The sequence below is a fragment of the Ovis aries genome, chromosome 1 (genome assembly GCF_016772045.2).
Source record: "Ovis aries strain OAR_USU_Benz2616 breed Rambouillet chromosome 1, ARS-UI_Ramb_v3.0, whole genome shotgun sequence".
NCBI lineage: Eukaryota > Metazoa > Chordata > Mammalia > Artiodactyla > Bovidae > Ovis > Ovis aries.
The window spans coordinates 164,047,546-164,068,550 of NC_056054.1; the positions used below are offsets into that span (position 1 = coordinate 164,047,546).

The 21,005-nt window shown below is 39.0% G+C and overlaps 1 protein-coding gene across 1 annotated transcript in view; it reads right to left on the reverse strand.

Annotated features, from left to right (window-relative positions):
- Positions 1-21,005, reverse strand: part of DCBLD2 (discoidin, CUB and LCCL domain containing 2) — an 83,883-nt gene that overhangs the window by 19,190 nt on the left and 43,688 nt on the right. Inside the window, exons 4-10 of the mRNA XM_004002870.6 lie at positions 10,495-10,546; positions 8,158-8,230; positions 7,722-7,855; positions 6,064-6,104; positions 4,436-4,651; positions 3,283-3,407; positions 711-861 (exon numbers count right to left, since the gene is read on the reverse strand). Of these exons, the coding sequence (XP_004002919.1) occupies positions 711-861; positions 3,283-3,407; positions 4,436-4,651; positions 6,064-6,104; positions 7,722-7,855; positions 8,158-8,230; positions 10,495-10,546 (792 nt within the window). The remainder of the gene's footprint in view (positions 1-710; positions 862-3,282; positions 3,408-4,435; positions 4,652-6,063; positions 6,105-7,721; positions 7,856-8,157; positions 8,231-10,494; positions 10,547-21,005) is intronic.

A 21,005-nucleotide genomic window follows, 5' to 3' on the forward strand; every position in this document is an offset into this window, starting at 1 on the left:
GTACAGTCACTTTGAATCTCAGAGAAAGATGTCAGAATGATAAATGTACTCTGTAGTAAATGCACAAATATTCTTTGATTTCTGAGTTTTTAAATAATCAAATTGTCCGAAAAGAATCTTCTTAGGAAGGAGAATACCAGATGATATTGAAAAGATAGAGAATGTTGAAAGGATAAAGCTATAAAAATGTTGTCACAATATATATACTTACTACTCATTCAACTCACTGAATAAATATTTATGGAGGGCCTACTATGTGTCAGGCACTATGGTAGTTTGGGGGGATATAACGGTAAACAAAGTATTAAAATATTATATAATTTGATGGCAGTTATTCCTACTTTTAATTTATTCAAAGTAAAATGTACTTAGGCTAAGATGACTGTTAAATCATCAGTGCTTAAATGATAGAAATATTCTACTACATGAGACCTGATTATAAATGATTAAGGTTGAAGCTACATTTGGAAATCCAACTCTTTGCTTTGTCTCATCAGTGATGTCCTTTCTTCTTCCACCTGAAACTTTAGAAACCAGTTTGATATCTAATATGATAGTTAATAGGGATAACTATTTCTTTTTAAAAATCCCTTTAAGAAGATACAATAACTACAGGATAAGCACATTATTATTAGTTTCTCAAAGAACAGCGAAGTCATTTTTAATAAATGCAATGAAAACAAGATGCCTTAAACATATTGTTGAATTACCTTTAGGAATAAATTGACATCCGAGCAGTTCCATTTTCATGGCAATTTTCTGCTGCCATTGGGTAGGATTCACTCTAATAAAACGTGCAATAATTGGTGGCAAAAAGTTATTACGCACATCCTGGTGATAATCTTTGTTTCCTTGAAATATCTTTAAAAAACAACAAAAAATTGGTACTTTACATCAACAGAGGCCAGGGCTAAACTGCTCCACTGAAACATGTTTTTGGGTTTTGCTCTGGGCCTTAAATGAGCTCTGCAAAGTATGACAATAAGCATTAATTTGTATGAAAATAAATCATAATTTGGAAAAACTATTAAGAAGCAGCACCTTCTTCATAAAAATTTCATAAAAGGAAATACTGAATATAAAAATCATTTTATATGATTTAAACATAACAAAAGTTCTAACTTGGCAATTTGAAGAGGTTTTAATTACAGTGCACAGTATATTGTATTAATAATTCCTGTGGAATCATCAACTGTTTAAATTTATTTTTAAGGTAAAGCATAATTGAACATTTGAGGTCTTAGAGGAAATGCTTTACTGTGTACTTTTCATAATTTTTCTCTCAATAAATTGACTGAAAGTGAACACACTAGTAAACACATAAGGGATATGTATCTCCACCTACTGGAGAAACTGTATAAACACAGTTCCCACTTCTCTGCCAGCAGAGAGTGGGAAAACCTCATAGACAAAGGATACCAGGCTGAGTTCTTGAACAATACTGTCTCAGCAGTCGGGAAAGATGAGAACTAAAGCTGCTCAGGTCTTGCCTAACAACACAAAAATGTAAGCCTTGGAAAGATCACATGGTTTCCAAGTAACCTAACTGCATCGCAGAACAGCTATGTGTGTCAGGTCAGAACTAATAAGCCAGACCACTTCCTCATTTTACAGGTAAGAACTCTGATCCTATAGGCAGTGGTTTAGTTGCTAATTCGGGTCCACCTCTTTGCCACCCCATGGACTGTAGCCCACCAGGCTCCTCTGTCCATGGGCTTTCCCAGGCAAGAATACTGGAGTAGGCTGCCATTTCCTCCTACAGGGATCTTCCCAACCCAGGGATTGAACGGATGTATCCTGCGTCTCTTGCACTGGCAGGTGGATTCTTTACCACTGAGCCATGTGGGAAGTCCCAGCCTAGAACTCTAAACCCAGTGAAATTATCTTTCAAAAAAGAAGCCAAAATATTTTCTCAGAACTTTGTTGAGACGTTTTTAAAATATAAGCATTGATAATACTTATGATTATAAAAATTATTCCATAAGTATAACAAATACTACTATACAAATAAATATGGATGTGCTAATAGTAAAAAGTAGTCAAGTTTGGGGGCATTAAGCAGAAATAAGTTACAGACAGAGACAATATTGTTATTTGCCGCAAGGGGTGGAGGCTCACTAAAGGTGAAGTTCTTGTGATATCAAGTAGAGGAGAAAGAAGGAAGGCCTTGAATAACAGCTGAAGAGTTTAGATCCAGATGAAAGACTAAAAGGAACCCCTGGAGTTTTCTGAACAGAGAGATAAGTGGCAAGTGAAAATATTAGCATACCATATATATGGCAGAGAACTGATAGTATCATAAAATCAAAGCAAAACTCATGGGGAGGTTTCACTGGAAAAATGTGCTCATAATTCAATTCCAGATGAGAGGCAATCACCTTCCCTGGGGACAGGGACCCCTTGCGATGGGTGGATCAAGACCAGGAGCCCAGATGAAAGAAACTGACCTTCAGCTGGGAGCCACCTCTGCTAGTCTCTCTCTACCCCTAAGCATCTGTTCTGGCACATTACAGCGCTGTCATTTTTGGCTAACTAAAAAGTAAGATGAGGAAGTTCTCCAGGTAGAAAAAACATAGTTGTTCTTTTACAACAAATGTTGGTGAGGTGATCTTGAAATGATCTTTCTATAATAGAATATAATTTAATGCCCTTCTGCTTTATCCTCTGCAGCCCCCTCACCTTGCCTAGAGAGTAGAAATCTAGGAACAAATTAGGCTCGCCACCATTCTGTGGACTGATAAGAAAAGTTTTTTAAAGATAAGAAATTCATTAATTATAATAAATAATTAATACATTATTTAAACAATTTAATTAATTCTGGAAAAAGAAATCAAGAAAGTACTTACCCTTACAATCATTAAAAAGGACCCAGACACCCTGAGAATTTCCTAACCATGTTAGAAGGGTAAGGCTAATAACTGTGTGCTATGCTTAGTCGCTCAATCGCGTCCAGCTCTTTGTGACCCTATGGACTATAGTCCTCCATTCTCCAGGCAAGATTACTGAGGGGATTCCTATGCCCTCCTCCAGGGGATCTTCCCAACCCAGGGATCAAACTCAGGTCTCCCACATTGCAGGTGGATTCTTGACCAGCTGAGCCACCAGGGAAGCCCAAAAAACCAATAATACCTAAAATAACCAGGAGAGGGCAGAGTAAGACCAAATGATATTTAATTTTTAGTATCACAAAGGGAGAGCTTCTGTGGCTCATTGCAAAGGCCACACCTACCCATCACCCTCTTCTAAAATTGCTCTTTAGAAATACTTCAGTGACCATTTTACCTTATCCTGGTCCACACCAGGCTCTCTGTACACAGTCCACCTCTGCCCATCAGCACTGTACAGAATCTTGTAGGCTGACACGTAGTAATTGTGCTCCACCATGGTGGAGCCAGTAGTCACAATGCCTGGGAACAGGAAGGTGATCCATTAGAGCTCACAGTCTGATCCTTGAAGTTTGTTCATCACTGAAGCATTAACACCTAAAATGTACTGTTCGGACAGTTTTGTCTGTGGCACAGGACCATACCTAAGTGCAAGGTTTCAACCTAATAGGAACTACTCCTTGGCTTTGTTCCCTTGGAGGGACAGGAAGAATTATGACCACATATAAGGAAAGGACTATTGTATTTTGGCAGCCTGTATTCCTGTCACTGCAAAATACTGCTCACTTACTGAAAAAGAATGACTTCCTGGGAATGAATAAAGATTATTGGCATTATTTTTAGTACCAAAGCAAAATAAATTTCAACAAAATTATCTAAAGCAATCCTAACCAAATATTCTGCCCATGTGTTAAGTTGCTCTAAATAATTAAATTTATACTCGGCACATGTGGGATATTATTTGTTGCTCTTAAAATGGGCTCATTGAACATAAACTTCCCTTAATGACTGTTGTTGCTGTTTAGTCACTGAGTTGTGTCTGACTCTTTGTGACCTCATGATTGTAGCCCTGCAGGCTCCTCTGTCCATGGGATTCTCTAGGCAAGAACACTGAAGTGGGTTGCCATTTCCTTCTCCACTTAATGACTGTAGGAGATGGTTATTTCAGATGCCTCAAGATCCCTTTACTCTAACACTACCCTAAAAAAAACTTACTACAATGAAAAGAAAAACTAATAAGAATCAATTACCAACTCCTCTCCTTTGCAATGCTTTGTAAAACCTTTGGTCGTATTAATACCAGTAAACTAAACTTGGTGTCATGTGGGACTCTTGGGACCCCATGGACTGTGTAGCCTGCTAGGCTCCTCTGTCTGTGGCATTCTTCAGGCAAGAATACCGGAGTGGGTTGACATTTCCCTCTCCAGAACTACACTTAAAATCATATAATTAAATTTGCAGTGACCAAATTTTCTATGAAATTCTTACATGTCACCAGGTTTTCAAATGAAATCAGCATTATAAATCATCTAGAAAATTCTGTCTTTTACCTGTGATCTTCTTTTCCTTATTCAGATCTACTTGCAACCACTGGTATTCATCGGTGGCAAAAGCAGCCCAAGGAGGTCCAGGTTTTTTCAGCCTGGCCTTTTCAGGTTTCCAGCTGTTCTCTTGTCCTGTGTGGTCCGTCCACTCCAACACAGACGATGCTGTTATTTGAGCATCAGCGATCACGCCAGATTCCATGCCCAGTGTTCCATAACAACCTGAAACAAAGAAGAAAGTAATTCGGTTTCCAGACATAAAACTCTGAGCTATAAATACTTATTCATTGGAAACTCTGAACTGTACCTTTAATTAACATTCACTATGCTGACAATAGCCTATACTAGAGGATTTCAAAAGCAGGCAAATGCTTCTTGGGTCTGTCTTTGGGTTTCATCAGAGAACATACAGACGTATTTATTCACAGCAAGGCATGTGAGTGCGCTCAGTCATGTCCGACTCTTTGCTACTCCATGGACTGCAGCCCGCCAGGCTCCTCTGTCCATGGAATTCTCCAGGCAAGAATACTGGAGTGGGTTGCTATTTCCTCCTCCGGAGGTTCTTTCTGACCCAGGGATCGAACCTGAGTCTCCTGTATCTCCTGCACTGGCAGGCAGATTATTTATCACTGACCCACCTGAGAAGCCCATTCACAGCAATAACCACCAGTTACTGGTGGCACCTTTCCCTCTCTCTGGGACACCTTCCTCAGTGGGCAACAGGCTCCCCTACTCCTCCAGGTGTTGCTCAGATGTCACTCCTCCCTGAGGCCTGCCCCAACCCACTCCAAACTTCTAACCAGTCCCTCCTGCAATGCCTGTCTTCTTTCCCTGCCTTATTTCCTATATCTTTTATAATGTTATAGACAGTACATTATAAACATTCATTTACTTATCCACTGTTCATTCTCCATATCTCACTACCAGAATGTAAATTCTGCTCACTTTTGTTTCCCTTGCACCAGAAGAGTGTCTGGTGACAAATGAAAAAAGGCACTCAACATTTTTTGTTGATTAATTAATTACTTCAGACATATTTTTTTTTTAAATCCCTTTTTCTTAGGAAACTTCCATGGTCACTTGATCATTTCTCATTAATATAAAACCTCCAGTTTATTCTATTCATTAAATTATTAAGTATCTATTTTATCCTAAAGGAAATCAACCCTGAATATTCATTGGAAGGACTGATACTGAAGCTCCAATAATATGGCCACCTGATGCGAAGAATTGACTCACTGGAAAAGACCCTGATGCAGGAGAAGATCGAAGGCAGGAGAAGAAGTGAGTGACAGAGGATGGGATGGTTGGATGGCACCCCCAACTCAATGGACATGAGTTTGAGCAATCTGCGGGAGATGTTGAAGGTCAGGCAAACCTGGTGTGCTCCAGTCCATGGGGTCACAAAGAGGTGGACACGACTGAGTGACTGAACAACAACTACAATCTATTTTCTCTCCTAGAGGTACTTGTGGTAACTAAAGGAGGAAGTGTAAAAAAACCCCCCCAAAAAAACAAAAAACCCACAACAAAAAACTAAACTTAGAAATTGGCAAAGTGCCTGACATACAGTGTTCAGAAAAAATGGCTATTATATAAATCATAATAAGTTATGAAGTCCATGAGAGGCTTACCACTTGTCTTAAATGTAAAAAGACTTGTAGATAAGTGTCCCCTGAAAGAGAGAAAGTTTTTTTTGGTGACAGTCATATACAACACATTACTTCCTCATATTTGTCTTAGCAAAACTTTCTTGTTTTTATTTTACAAATTGTCTATGGCGATATATTAGTCAACTGCTATTGTTCCTAGCAAAAGAGAAGTCACATTTCTAATTAAGCAGAGCAACTACTGAAATCAGCATAAATAATTTTGTCTTCAAGTATCTAGTGCCTAGTTTCATACATGATTATGCAAGTGTATCCATGCAACCTTTAAGAAGTACTTATTCTATTTCTTTCTCATGAGATTAACATATTCCTAAAATGTTTCTACAGCAATTGCTTTTGGGGACTATAAAACAAAAGGTGATCTTCTCAGAGAAAGAGGCTCTAGTTTCCAGGGGCAAACAAGAAAAGCTGGCTACTAAGAAGCGACTGCATTTGCTACAGGAAATCAATGCTTCAGTGCTACAAGGCAGCACCGCATTTGGGTTTTATAACTGGTAGGATAGGTGCTTGGGGAGAGCGCATGGGTGGGACATGTGATTAGTTCACCACATGGCAGGTCAAGGGGCCCTAAGGAACTTGGAGGGATAAAACCATCCAAACATCCAACATCAGCAGTGTATACGTCTGCCTTCAGCACAACATTCAAACCATTACAAGTGGATGTGACTTGTCCTTCATAAAAAAAAAGAAAAATGAAAGAACTCATGAAAAAAAAAATTCTAAGAGTAGAACAGAGGAAAGGAATAAAACAATTTGCATAAAATTATCCAGAAGAAACCAGAGGAGAAAAAGTAGCTGACTCTATCTATAGCACGGATGGACCAATGACAGTCCAGGCGTCGCCTGCTTTGTGTGGTCAGAAAGCTTAGAATGGTTTTTACATGGTTAAAAAGTTGTCAACAAAACGAAAAAGAGTAAGCGACAGAGACACTGGCTTTCTACAGTAAAACTCTCCACTGTCCTGAGTGTGGAGCTCTGGACTCTGAAGGAAACTGGCCCAGGACCTACAGAGAAGCTGGTTTCAATTACACTGCAGGATCGGCCATGTCTAAAGGTTTATGGACAGATCACCCACGCTATGTTTCTATTCAGTGTTCCAACTCCTCCCACTTTTGATACCTAGTTTAGGTTCTGTGAAACAGTAGATCATAAATACATTGAAAACATTCCTACAATATTCTCTCGGGATGGCAGGGATTCATAATAGTACTATCTCTGATTTATGTCAAAATTTGACTTCTATTCAGTGTATTTCAAATACCTTAATCCACCTTGGGCCACACAGGCATAAGGTACAGAGTAGTTAGTTATGCCTTCTCACCTTTAATATGAAGTAAAGATTTGGCAAAAAAATTCTAGGTTCATTCTGGGCTCTTTCTACGCTCAGAAAGAAAAAACAAGTTACTCCCCCAAATGAGTACCACCCTCTCAGCTGGAGAACAAGCCAAGGGAGCACAACCTTGGCTGGGCACATCAGTGCGCTCAGACACAGACATACACGTGAGTCCTGACCGCACAAATGTAATTTCATGAACACTATCACCAGCGATACTGCTCAGGCCTCATTTGGCCCTATCCCACCCCCATGCAGCACGTTTATTATAAACAGCACAGGTACTTACACCACGGACGTTACGTTGTTAGCCAGGGAGCTTTCATAGTATGGGATGCCCTTACTAATTACGACACTGATCTGGCCACCCAAAGTGTTTGACACAACGCCTGCATGCACGCCAGCCATGCACAGTGGGGACGACTTCAGGAAGGAAAGAAACAAGATGAGTTCCACATTTTCTTTTGATAATTCATAAACAAGACAGTTACGCTTCCTCTAGAAATTATTCGATCTGGGCAGTTTTCTTAATAAACATGGGGTAGATGACTAGTAATACAACACAGAATAGATTTTTAGCAGAAGAAAAAGAACAAAACATTACATATTACTAAAAAGAAGTAATTGTCAGAAAATAAAAGTCACAATAAAGATAAACACTAGCTTACACATCTGTTTATGAGAAGCACTGGCATCACTTTAACTTAAGTCTACAGCCAACTTACATCTCTATATCCATGAGGGATGGCTCCTGATATCTCAGCAAAGGGGAGCAGACAACCAGCTGGGCAGTACTTGCTGTGAAATAAAAACAAGTTAAATGGTATGCATTGCTGTACTTTCTGGGGAAAAAGACCAAAAAATAACACTTACCATTTTTCAGTTCAATGTAAATAACCATAATCTCACCACCCTGAGAGAACCACCACTTCTAAAAGGTCCTTAAGACTTTCTTCCATCCATCTACACGTCTTCACCCATATATATACAAAAATCACCTCATATTCTACGTGTTGATTTGATTATTTTATTTCATAATGAATGGCAGACATATTTCTACTGTAAAAGCAATTCACAATACTTAGTAGCTACATAATACTTGATTTTGTGGATGAACTGTAATTTGTTTCACCCATCCTCTACTGATCAAATTTAAGGTGATTAAAAAAAAATGTTTGGCATTCATTTACTTACTCACTTATCCACCTACACACTCTACATGTTTACATGTACATCTGTAACACTGTCTGTTAAGTGCTGGGCTGCGCAAGGGGTGGGGTTCACGAAGGTCAACCAGACAAATGGTGGCGATCCTCTCTGGGTTTACATGCCCATGGTAGGAGAAGTATTGAGTATTAAGCCAATACTTCATGAAACCAAAGAATGAGATTATGTTTCTGCTGTAAAGGAAAGGTACTCTGTGAAATAATCAGGACTCTAACTTCACAAAAGTATTATGAACATTTGGCAAACCTCCTATGCGCCAAGCAGCATTCTGAGTTACACTCAGGTCATCCACATAAAGTCCCTACGTGCTAGGTGCCATCATTATCCTCATTTTACAGAGGAAGATACTGAGGAGCTGTGTTTCCAGGTCACACAGCAGTGCCGAGGCAGCTGGGCTCCCGTTCCTGTGTTCACATGTGGGGCTCTGCAACTGCCTCGGCCAGGGGATGGGGCTCTGAGGAAGCGAAGCCTCAGCAGGGAGGCAGAGACCACCACTGGAAGACAGCAGGGATATGCGCCCCAACCAGAAGGGACAGCCTATCCCTGGGGCAGGGTGGCTCGCGTGGGTCTGGACCCCGGACAAGCCACGCAGGCCAAGCACAGTGAGAAACGTGCGGCTGGTCTGAAAGAAGCCTGGAACAGAAGCCAGGGATCAGATCACACGGAAGATGGGGGGGGTCTGTGGTGAGGAGACTTGGGGGTATATTTGTAAAAGAGGAAGTCATTAAAGGATTTTGATGGTGTCTACACATAATCTGATTATGTTTTATTTTGCCTTTTTTTTTTTAAGTTCTTCCGGCTCCTGGAAAGAAAAGAGACTGTAAAGACCGTGAGTGGAGGACAAGACACTGTTAGGTAGTCCAGGCAAGAGAGGATGGCAGTATGCACTTGGGTGGTGAAGATGGAGCTGGTGCAGGGGGGCGGGGTTTAAGACAGCTGACCCTCTAGCAGGGCTGTGTGACACACTGACACCAGGATTACCTCTGCTGACCAGGATTCCCCTGGAGGGCTGAAGAGCATCCCCAGCTCACACAGAGAGAATCATCCTTGAAGATAAAATGAAGTTTCTTTGGGGAGTAGTAGCAAGTTGGGGGGAGTGAGATGGGTCTTTGAAGATAAGAATGAATTTACTAAGTAAGGGTAAAGTGATTCCAGACAAAAGTTCTGAGAGCTCAGAGCAGTATAAATAATCCAGAGATGTTTCAATGTAAGACTAGAAAAATGGCCTACAGACTATTTGTGAAGGACCCTGAGAACCAGGCTAAGGAATAGTGATGGTGTTTTGTCATAGTAAGTTTGAAATAATATTTCAAAGCCAAGGAGTGATAGAACACAGATTTTAGAAAACAACTTGGCAGAATGTGAATGGCAGAAAAAAGCCAGCAAAGGTTACAAATGGGAAACTAATTATGAGTTCATCCTAGTCCAGGCAAGAGTCAAGGGTGTAATGCAGGGAAATGATAGTAAAAATGCCACCAGGCTAAGAACAGCGAGGAATTCTCTAACAGCCTCAACTGTCTTCCTAACTCTTTTTGAGAAAAAATAAATAGCTCTTCTATCTTTCCAAGGAGTTTTTACTAGATTTTGAAGAGTGACTAGTTCTACTTTTAACGTATATCCAAATTATATTTCCACTGTGGAGAAGATTCAAATGCTATGAGTAAAGCAAAATTTAAACATGGCAATTGAGTGGCTTTAAATAAGCTCTGATTTATTGATGTTTTAGAACAACGGTTATGAGTCATACAACGTACATTATAATCAAGTGCATAAGATGAGGATAAAGTAGATGAACAGTAACATTTAAGAAAAAAAAGTCACAAATACAGTCATACCTGAACTCAGGTTCCAAAAAACTGGATGCAGTGTCTAAACAAGTAATTAGATCTAGAAAAACAAACAGGAAAAAACTGATTCAATAAAATTAGGTTTACTCTTGCAGAAACACCAACTGTTTTTCCAAATCCAAATCATATTGTTTTAAACTTCAAAATCTTAACAGCTGTCAAGGTTGTACTTTAACTTTTTTTTAAAGTTTTTGTTAATTATGACTTATTTTTGATTTTAAGTATCCTGATTTCCGGGGCTATGTCTACCCAGTACTAAATACTGCCACATCACCTCCTAGAATCACATATATACACATGGATGGTACACAGAAAATGTATAATATATAGCCCAGAAGTAGCTTCTATAATATACAGCTCCTGAAACAAAAAATGTTTCTTGTTATTACACGACTAAAAATGATCCTTTGCTGGTTACACATAAGGAAAACAGTAACAAAAGAGAGGTGAGTTAGTTCCATGGCTCTAAACAATTGCTATTCAAAATCTGGTCCACGGGTAGACCAGCAGCAACAGCAGCATCTTCTGGGATGTTACTAGGAATTCACATTCTTGAACACCATCCACAGCTACAGAATCTCTGGGAGTGGGGACCCAAAATTTTTTTTAACAAGTCCTGCAGGTAATTCTAAAGCACACTCTGCAAAAGATGAAGCATAAAAGTTTTAACATTTTCTATCTCAAAATCAAATCTGTATAAGAGCTAACCTTGTCCAATTAAGAACTAAGTCACATGCTGTGTTATAAGAGGCTTCTGGTTCAAACACTTCAGTGGTTTCCTTCTGCTCTAAGACAGAGGGCAAAATTCTCAACATGGCCCACAAGGTCCCACCTCAAGGAACAACATCTCAAGGTCTGGTTTTGTCCCCGTCTTGCCTTCTTGTCATATGAGCCTTCTTTCTGTGCCTCGGTGCTCTCTTGGCCAGGACGGCTTTCCCACTATCCCTTCACCTGGTTGACCCTCTCTAGAGCTCAGCTCAACCATCACATCCTCTCAGAAGCTGTTCCTGATCTTTGCAAGTCCAACTGTGATAGCACATAGTAGGCACTTACAGGTTTTCTGGTTTAACCAGTGGATGACCATATTTATCCTCATAGTCTTATGTAAGAATGGTCTGTTGCAATTCTAGAGTTAGAAGCAACATCATCTTATGTGTAGAGACTAAGGCTGTTGGTCTCTATCTTTGTATCATCAGCAACTATCAGAGCATACAGTATTTTTAGAGGAGGCTTTCTACCAACATTTATTGAATACATGGAAAAAATAATAAAAGTTTGATTGCTAGCATGTTTGGCTAACATAGACTAACCCACAGGAAGAAAACCTAGAAGAAGGTCATAAGCCAATCAAAAAGGTGAGATTTCACAGACAATATAAATGAAGAGGGTACCCAAAACACTGACAGTAGTAACACTTCACATGCTTCCTAGCACAACGAAGGGATACAGATATCTGTTAAATCAGTAGAAAGCACAACATAACTGCGTATTCTATTTTACAATTCTGAAGAAAAATTATGTACTTATTATCCAACTGATATGTGTCTTGAAAGAACTAGAGTGTAATAACTGTTAAACTAACAGGAAAGTGATATTTTGAGAGTGAGTACATGGATTAATATTTACATACCGTGGGCACTGAATGACGATTAGGTTAAATCTGTGTTTAAGGAGTTTGAGAGGATACATGCCTGGTTAGAGTTTGACGACCACCTGGTTGACTGACTGGGAAAAGCAGACAAACTGAATTACCTGTACTTTATAGCTATTCAAGGCAATCTTTACACAGCCTCAATAAGAAATTATTTTCCACTTTCCTGCTCCACCAAAAGAGTTTCCAACTTCTAAGATTAGAAAGTGAACTTCTAAGATTAATAGCCTGGGATGAAAAGGTAGCTGTGTGGTCCAGCATGGTATTCAAGCCACAAGAAGACTGCCAGCTGGCCCTATTACCTTCAGGCCACATGCCAGAATGCTAGTCTACTATGGATATACTTGATCAGAGCTGCACTTTATTATAGTAAAAGTCTACGCAGTGCTGAAAGTCCAGATTATGCTCGAATGAATGTAACTCACGTGACCTTGCTCTCAAATTCCCTGGGGGCTCAAAAGAGCTCCCTAGGAGGAAAACATGAATTCAAAACAGAAAGCTATAAGGAGAGTCAAGAAGACAACTAGAGAAAGAAAGTCATCATTGAGAGATTTTTGACCTTTACGACTCCACAAAGGCAAAGGAAATATCAGTTAAGCAGAGAACTGAGAAGTTTTAAAATGTGTTTTTCTAAAAAGCATTTCCCAAGTAAATAGCCTTCCAGAAAATCACGATTACTCTAAGGCTTCTAGTTAATAAGTACACAGCCTGGGCAAGATGAAAACAGCTCGAAAAAACCCTATCTGACTCAGGAAAGACTTCACATAGCAATGTAGGAAGTTATCATAATGAATGGAACAGAACTAGGGTCCAGAAACAAATCTTCAAATTTACAGTCAATTGATTCCAGCAAGGGTGCCAAGACAACTTAATGGGGGCAAAAACAGTCTTAAACAAATGGTGCTAGGACAACTGGATATTCACATGCAAAAGAAGGAAGCTAAATCCCTATCTCAGATTATACACAGAAGTTAACTCAAGGTGGAGTCAAATTCAAGACCTCAAACTATAAAATATTTAGAAGGAGATAAAGGTATAGATCTTGACTTTGCCTTAAGCAATGGATTCTTAGACATGACACCAAAAGCATAAGCAAATAAACTGATTTCACCAAAATCTGAAACTGTTACATTTCAAAGAATGTTATCCTGAAAGAGAAAGATTAGTCAAAGAATAACCGAAAATATTTGTAAATCATGTATCTGGTAAGAATCCAGTATTCAGAATACACAAGGAATTGTTACAACTAGACATTAAAAAAGAAAACTCAATTTTAAAAGGATCAAAGGATCTGAATAGACATTTTTCCAATGAAGATATACCAAAAGGCCAATAAGCACCTGAAAAGACATTCAACATGATTAGCTATCAGGGATATAAAAATAAAAATCACAGTAAGGTCTGATTCTGATAAATATGTACATATCTATTCAGAGAGGTGGTTGATGGATGTGAGGTTTGAGACAAAGAGTCAAAGATAACTTGAAAGCTTCTGATCTGTGCTAATTAAAAGTATGCATTCCAAATACAGCATGTGGGCAGTGGGTTTCCCAGGTGGCAAAGTGGTAAAAGAATCTACCTGCCAGCGCCCGAGATGCAAGAAGACGTGGGGTCCATTCCTGCGTTGGGAAGATCCCCTGGAGGAGGAAATGACAAGCCACTCCAGTATTCTTGCCTGGAGAATCCCTCGGACGGTGGAGACTGGCAGGTTACAGTCCAGGGGGTCAAAACAGACCGACATGACTGAGCACACGGGCATATCAGTTCAGTCCCTCAGTGACATCCAACTCTTTGCAACCCCACGCACTGCAGCACACCAGGCTCCCTGTCCATCACCAACTTCTGAAGCCTGCTCAAACTCATGTCCACTGAGTCGTGGATGCCATCCAAACATCTCATCCTCTGTTCTCTCCTCCTTTTCTTACCTTCAATCCTTCCCAGCATCAGGGTCTTTCCTAGTGAGTCAGTTCTTCACATAAGGTGGCCAAAGTACTGGAGCTTCAGCTTCAGTCCTTCCAGTGAATATTCAGAACCGATTTCCTTTAGGATTGACTGGTTTGATCCTTGCAGTCCTAGGGACTCTCAAGTCGTCTGCAACGCCATAACACCACAGTTCAAAAGTATCAATTTTAAAAAAAAGTATCAATTCTTTGGTGCTCAGATTTCTATATGGTCCAACTCTCACATCCATACATGACTACTGGAAAAACCATAGCTTTGACTAGATGGTCCTTTGTCGGCAAAGTAATGTCTCTGATTTTTAATATGCTGTTTCGATTAGTCATAGCGTTTCTTCCAAGGAGCAAGTGTCTTTCAATTTCATGGCTGCAGTCACCATCTGCAGTGATTCTGGAGCCCCCAAAATAGTCTGCCACTGTTTCCACTGTTTCCCCATCTATCTGCCATGAAGTGATGGGACTGGATGTCATGATCTTTGTTTTTTGAATGTTGAGCTTTAAGCCAGCTTTTTCACTCTCCTGTTTCACTTTCATCCAGAGGCTCTGTAGTGACTCTTCGCTTTCTGGCATAAGGGTGGTGTCATCTGCATTTCTGAGGTTATTGATATTTCTCCTGGCAATCTTGATTTCAAATTGTGCTTCATCCAGCCTGGCATTTTGCATGATATACTCTGCATATAAGTTAAATTTAAAAGCAGGATGATAATATACAGCCTTGATGTACTCCTTTTTCAACCTGGAACCAGCCTGTTGTTCCCTGTCTGGTTCTGACTGTCGCTTCTTTACCTGCATACAGATTTCTCAGGAGGCAGGTAAGGTGGTCTGGTATTTCCACCTCTTTAAGAATTTTCCACAGTTTGTTCTGATCCACACAGTCAAAGGCTTTGGTGTATCAAGTGGAAGCAGATATTTTTCTGGAATTCTCTTGCTTTTTCTATAATCCAATGGATGTTGGCGATTTGATCTCTGGTTCCTCTGCCTTTTTAAAATCCAGCTTGAATATCTGGAAGTTCTCAGTTCATGTAGTGTTTTGATGTCTAGCTTGGAGAATTCTGAGCATTACTTTGCTAGCGTGTGAGATGAGTACAACTGTGCAGTAGTTCGAACATTCTTTGGCATTGTTTTTTTGGGGGAGTGGAATGAAAACTGACCTTTTCCAGTCCTGTGGCCACTGCTGAGTTTTGAGTGCAGCACTTTCACAGCATCATCTCTGAGAATTTGAAATAGCTCAACTGGAATTCTATCACCTCCTCTAGCTTTGTTTGTAGTGATGGCCCACTTGAGTTCACATTCCAGCATCTCTGGCTCTGGGTGAGTGATCACACCATCATGGCTACCTGGGTCATGAAGATCTTGTTTGTATAGTTCCTCTGTGTATTCTTGCCACCTCTTCTTAATATCTTCTGCTTCTATAAGGTCCATACCATTTCTGTCCTTTATTGTGCCCATCTTTGCATGAAATGTTCCCTTGTTATCTCTAATTTTCTTGAAGAGATCTCTACTCTTTCCCATTCTATTGTTTTCCTCTATTTCTTTGTATTGATTGCTGAGGAAGGCTTTCTTATCTCTCCTTGCTATTCTTTGGAACTCTGCATTCAGATGGGTATATCTTTCCTTTTCCCAATTGCCTTTCGCTTCTCTTCTTTTTAAGCTATTTGTAAGGCCTCCTCAGACAACCATTTTGCCTTTTTGCATTTCTTCCTCTTGGGAATGGTCTTAATCACTGCCTCCTATACAATGTCACGAACCTCCTACAATGTCATGAACCTCCATTGAAAGTTCTTCAGGCACTCTATCAGATCTAATCCCAATCTATTCATCACTTTCACTGAATAGTCATAAGGGATTTGACTTAGGTCATACCTGAATGGTCTAGTGGTTTTCCCTACTTTTTTCAATTTAAGTCTAAATTTGGCAATAAGGAGTTCATGATCTGAGCCAGTCAGCTCCTGGTCTTGTTTTTGCTGACTATATAGAGCTTCTCCATCTTTGGCTGTAAACAATATAATCAATCTGATTTTGGTATTGACCTTCTGGTGATGTCCATGTGTAGAGTCGTCTCTGGTATTGTTGGAAGAGTGTGTTGGATATGACAAATACGTTCTCTTGGCAAAACCCTGTTACCTTCTGCCTGCTTCATTCTGTACTCCAAGGCCAAACATGACTGTTACTCCAGGTATCTCTTGTGTCCATAGGGTCACAAAGAGTCAGACACAACTAAGTACACACACATAACAGGCAATGATAACTGTAAGAAGAAGCACTAAAAAAGCACTCATTGTCAGCTCAGTTATGCTGGATCCACTTTAACACGTCTGACCACACCAGAAAATCAGTGGTATGTTCACAGTGAACAGCAGTCTATAATTCACTCTGTTCACTAAGAGCTGCTGCATGGGAAATATTTTTGGTAATTTTAATCCTTAATAAATACAGAAGAATATTTATAACATACACATTACTACACAAAACACCAAATATATAGTGTACTTCATCTTGGTACTCTGGACAACAGAGTGGCAGCAGTAGCAAGGAGCATGCCCACAGGGGTTCTTCCAAAGCCCACAGCACTCAATCCCTCTTTTCCTTGCATGACCCAAAGGACAGGTGGTATCTACAGGGCAGACTCTACACTGGTGTTAGCAGCAGAGTCTACCCCGAAGTGAGTGTGATCATAATGTCTACACGAAGCGCTGCTGTAACATCTGCCTTCCTTAGCCTCAGAAGGCTTTACAGAGGAGGAAAGGGTCAGTGGGGTTTTGAAGGGAGGATATTGTGATTGTAAGGAAGAGCACGAGAAAATTAAAAAAAAAAAAAAAAGGTGAGCCAATATTCAATAACAGGATGACAGATTCAGGGTTTTCTTAACAAAAACATCAACATCAGATTTTCTAAGACAGCTCTGACTTAGCAATATCACTATGAGCCATAATTGATATCCTATGCACAGGCCTTTCTTTAAAGTACAATTAAAATTTTTTCCAATACATAATAACTAAATAGGCTTGTGAGCTTCATAATTATTTCATGAACTATTTTTTAAAAACATGATATCTAATGCTAATCCACATAAAATACTATGAAAATTTGATAATAATTTACAAGTTCACATACAATAAAAAATATCAGCATATTGGTTACTTAGAAATATTTTTGATTGACAGCACTGGTTATTCCTGGGACTACAGACTGCGAAAGAGATTTAAGTTTTCTTCCAATTAATACTCAGTGTTATGATCTTGAATATAATGGAAAAGACTCTCAGCAGTGTTAGTATCTATCACGAGTATAATGAGAACTATATTAGCTGCAGGGTAGAAGTTTTGTCCACTTGAAGCCATTTACTCCTGAGGGAAGGGAAGCTTGAGTGCCTGTATTTATTCTAACTCAAGAAAGCATGGAGTAGGAAATGGCAACTCACTCCAGTATTCTTGCCTGGGAAATCCCATGGGCAGAGGAGCCTGGCGGGCTGTAGTCCACGGGGTCACAAAGAATCGGACATGACTGACTGACTAACACTTCCACTTTTCTTTCAACAAAGCATAAAGTGTTATAACTAATTATATTTATTTACCAGAAGCAAGAAAATACATGAAGCAAGACAACGTAGACCTACAGATCCTCCTCCCTTATTTGCTCTGAAATTCTTTTAAATAACAAACTCCCCAGAGCCTGAAGGGACACGACACCATGCTTTCCTAATTCTCGCTGTCAGCAACCTTGCAGGTGTACAGATATTCACTTCATTCAAGAGCTAGAGGGCTAGGGACAAGGTTCATCTTTCTACTTGATTCTCATGTCAGTATTATTGTGTGACCTTGGGCATAATTCTTTGTTTCCACAATAGGAACCAGGCACTGATTTGTACCATCTGCAAAGTAGTGTCAGGATAATTTACATATATAATAAAATGTAATTTATCGTGATTGAGAGTCTAACATTAGTAAACTAACATTTACTAAGTGGGAGATAACTTCTGTAGTATTTTACATCTAATCTCCTTTTACATACTGAGAGTAAAGTCTTATGTTTCTCCTAGAAAGATTATTAATACATTACCATCTACGGAAGTTGAGTCCACAACAAGAGCTCAGGGAAAAATTTTCTCAGATGGAAATATTAAAAAAGAAATTTTTTTTTTAAACAGACAATGTAGGCATGGCTCAGTTGCCTAAACAGTAAGTGATACAGCTGAATAGACCACAAACTACTTATGGATAAATCAAATCCTCTTCACACCTAAATGCCTATATACTAAAAAATGAGTTATAAGACATATTAAAAGACATTATAAAACATGTTAAAATAACATAAGACATTGTATATTAAATATAAAAGACATTTAAAAATATTAAAAATTATAAGACATCTTTTGTAATCTAGTATCAAGGACACGCATAATATCTAGCGGGAGCTGTAGTGAATGAATTTGTCTCCGGACGGCACAAGTCAGCACAAATATATATGCAGCCCCTTCAAAGCACTTCTAACTTACCAAAAAGAAAAAAGCAAAAACAAAACCCAAACCACACAGAAAACACTTAAAATCATTAAGGTGCTCCTCATGTTATCTGTCAGCTTGAAATAAACTATCTCACAAAGATAAACTGCCTCTTTGGGTTATACCATCCTAACTTAACAAACTAATTCTGTTTATAAATGCTCTTTCTCTGAAAAACTGGTAAAACTTTATTCATCAGCACTTAGTTCTACAAACTGACAACAAAATACAGATATTTTTCTGCATGGTATACACACAACATCATACATACTGATTTGTGTATAAGGGCAAATTTTAAAATATGCATGTCAACGGAGACTTCATTAATAAAATCTTACTGAATAGCTTAAAAGTTTTAAACTGTTTGCCAGATACAACAGAAACTAGGTACACAACAGAAAAACTAAAAACAGAAACGTAGCTAACATAGTACTCAAAACAGAAAGGATCCTATAAAATTATTGTACAATTAAGGTAGCAAACAATCCAAGGAATTCATGCTCTATTTTCAAAACCAGAAACATCCCAAGCAGGAAAAAAAACAACCAGTTACAGAAATCTGGACTCTATTAGAAAGGAGCTCTCTATTCTGCCCCTATGTTTCATTTATAAGTTAATATAATCTGATGTAAGATGGAAGAAATGGAAAATATCTGAAAAAAAAATGCGGTTAAAGAATGTAGCAATTAAAACTTTTTATACTATTGTTGTTAATTCTAAAAATAATCTAACATATAGCAACAATAACCCTATTAAGTGGGAATATTTGCCAGGCTCAGCTGTTCCCAAGCCTTATGCACATTGTCATCAGATTCGAAGGTGTTGGCAGACAATGAATAAACAAGTGTTTATGAAATCCACTTAGGGAATATGTTAATATTTCTTCATTGGATTGCTTTATTTCACATGAAATTTTAAACTAGCTCCTGTTTCTTTCTAAAAAAAAAAAAGGCAAACTTTGACCATTATAAAACTCTGGATTGATGAAATCTGAAGTAATAAGCTTTAACATTACTTTTTAAGTGATAATTCATGTTCTAAAACAGGAATATCAGACTATCACTTTTCAGCTGGCCATGTACCTAGATATGTGGCCACACTAGAGTCACACACACAGACAACTAATTGATGGCACATAACAAAGGCTGCCTTAAAAGACCTGAAGCTATTGATGCAGATGTGGATATGTCTTCGGAGCTCATTATTCAGTAACTAAAATTACCTAAAAAATTATTACCCAGAGTCATCCTAGAAATGTTGAGCTTTACTTAGCAACGGGCTAATGTGGAACAGATTCAAAACCAGGAATTGAGAGTACTCACCTATAAAATTTATTTTATTTTCAAGTCCCATGGTAAACGTTATTTTTCACATTTACATTTTAGGATAAAAATGTCAGCATCATTTATCATTCTGGATTAAAAGATCTCAGTGCATCTGGACCTGTGCAGGGATTGAACCCAGGTCTCTTGCATTGCAGGCAGATTCTTTACTGCCTGAGCGACCAGGGAGTCCCTTCAACTGTCAGATAAAAATTTCAATTTCAGAAAGTCTAGTTCGATCCTTGGGTTTGGAAGATCCCCTGGAGGAGGAAACGGAAACCCACTCCAGTATTCTTGCCTGGAGAATCCCATTGACAAAGGAGCCTGGTGGACTACAGTTCATAGGGTCGCAAAGAGTTGGACACGACTGAAGTGACTTAACACACACACCAAGTCAGAGTAGAACTACCAATCTTCTAATTATCACTGAAGTGCTGATTCATCTATTTTTCTGTCTTTCTATGTTACCCAGTGGAAACAGGGAAACTTCCTTTCATTGATAGATACAATCATTTACAGGTGAAAATTTAAAGTGGTAACTAGTAATGGGAAAGATTGGAAACTTCTGCTCAAAGATCTTAAAAATAGCAAAGAGGAATAAGACCATAAAGTTATAAAAATTAGACTCCGAAGGGAAGAGGACACCAGGTGCAGAGCCCAAGACGCCACAGCAACTCAGTGCCTCACCCAAGAGGCTTCTTTGTGTCCAAAGTCTCTTACTTCAACATGAATTTGTGCAGAACGAATACTAACTCTTTGAAATGTTTCCCTGGAAAAGACATGCCTGGTTCAAAAGTCTTTTAAAAGAATTAAATTAGAATCTGGCCTAATTCCAGAGCTACTTTTTTAACATGTGTTGTAAGCGTGCATGCTAAGTCACTTCCTTCTTGTCTGACTCTTTGTGACCCCATGGACCATAGCCTGCCAGGCTCCTCTGTCCATGGGATTCTCCAGGCAAGAATACTAAAGTGGGTTGCCATGCCCTCCTTCAGGGGATCTTCCCAAACAAGATCTCTTAATTTGATCATCTCTGATCCAGGCTCCTCTGAACAGCCTTTTAACTGGCC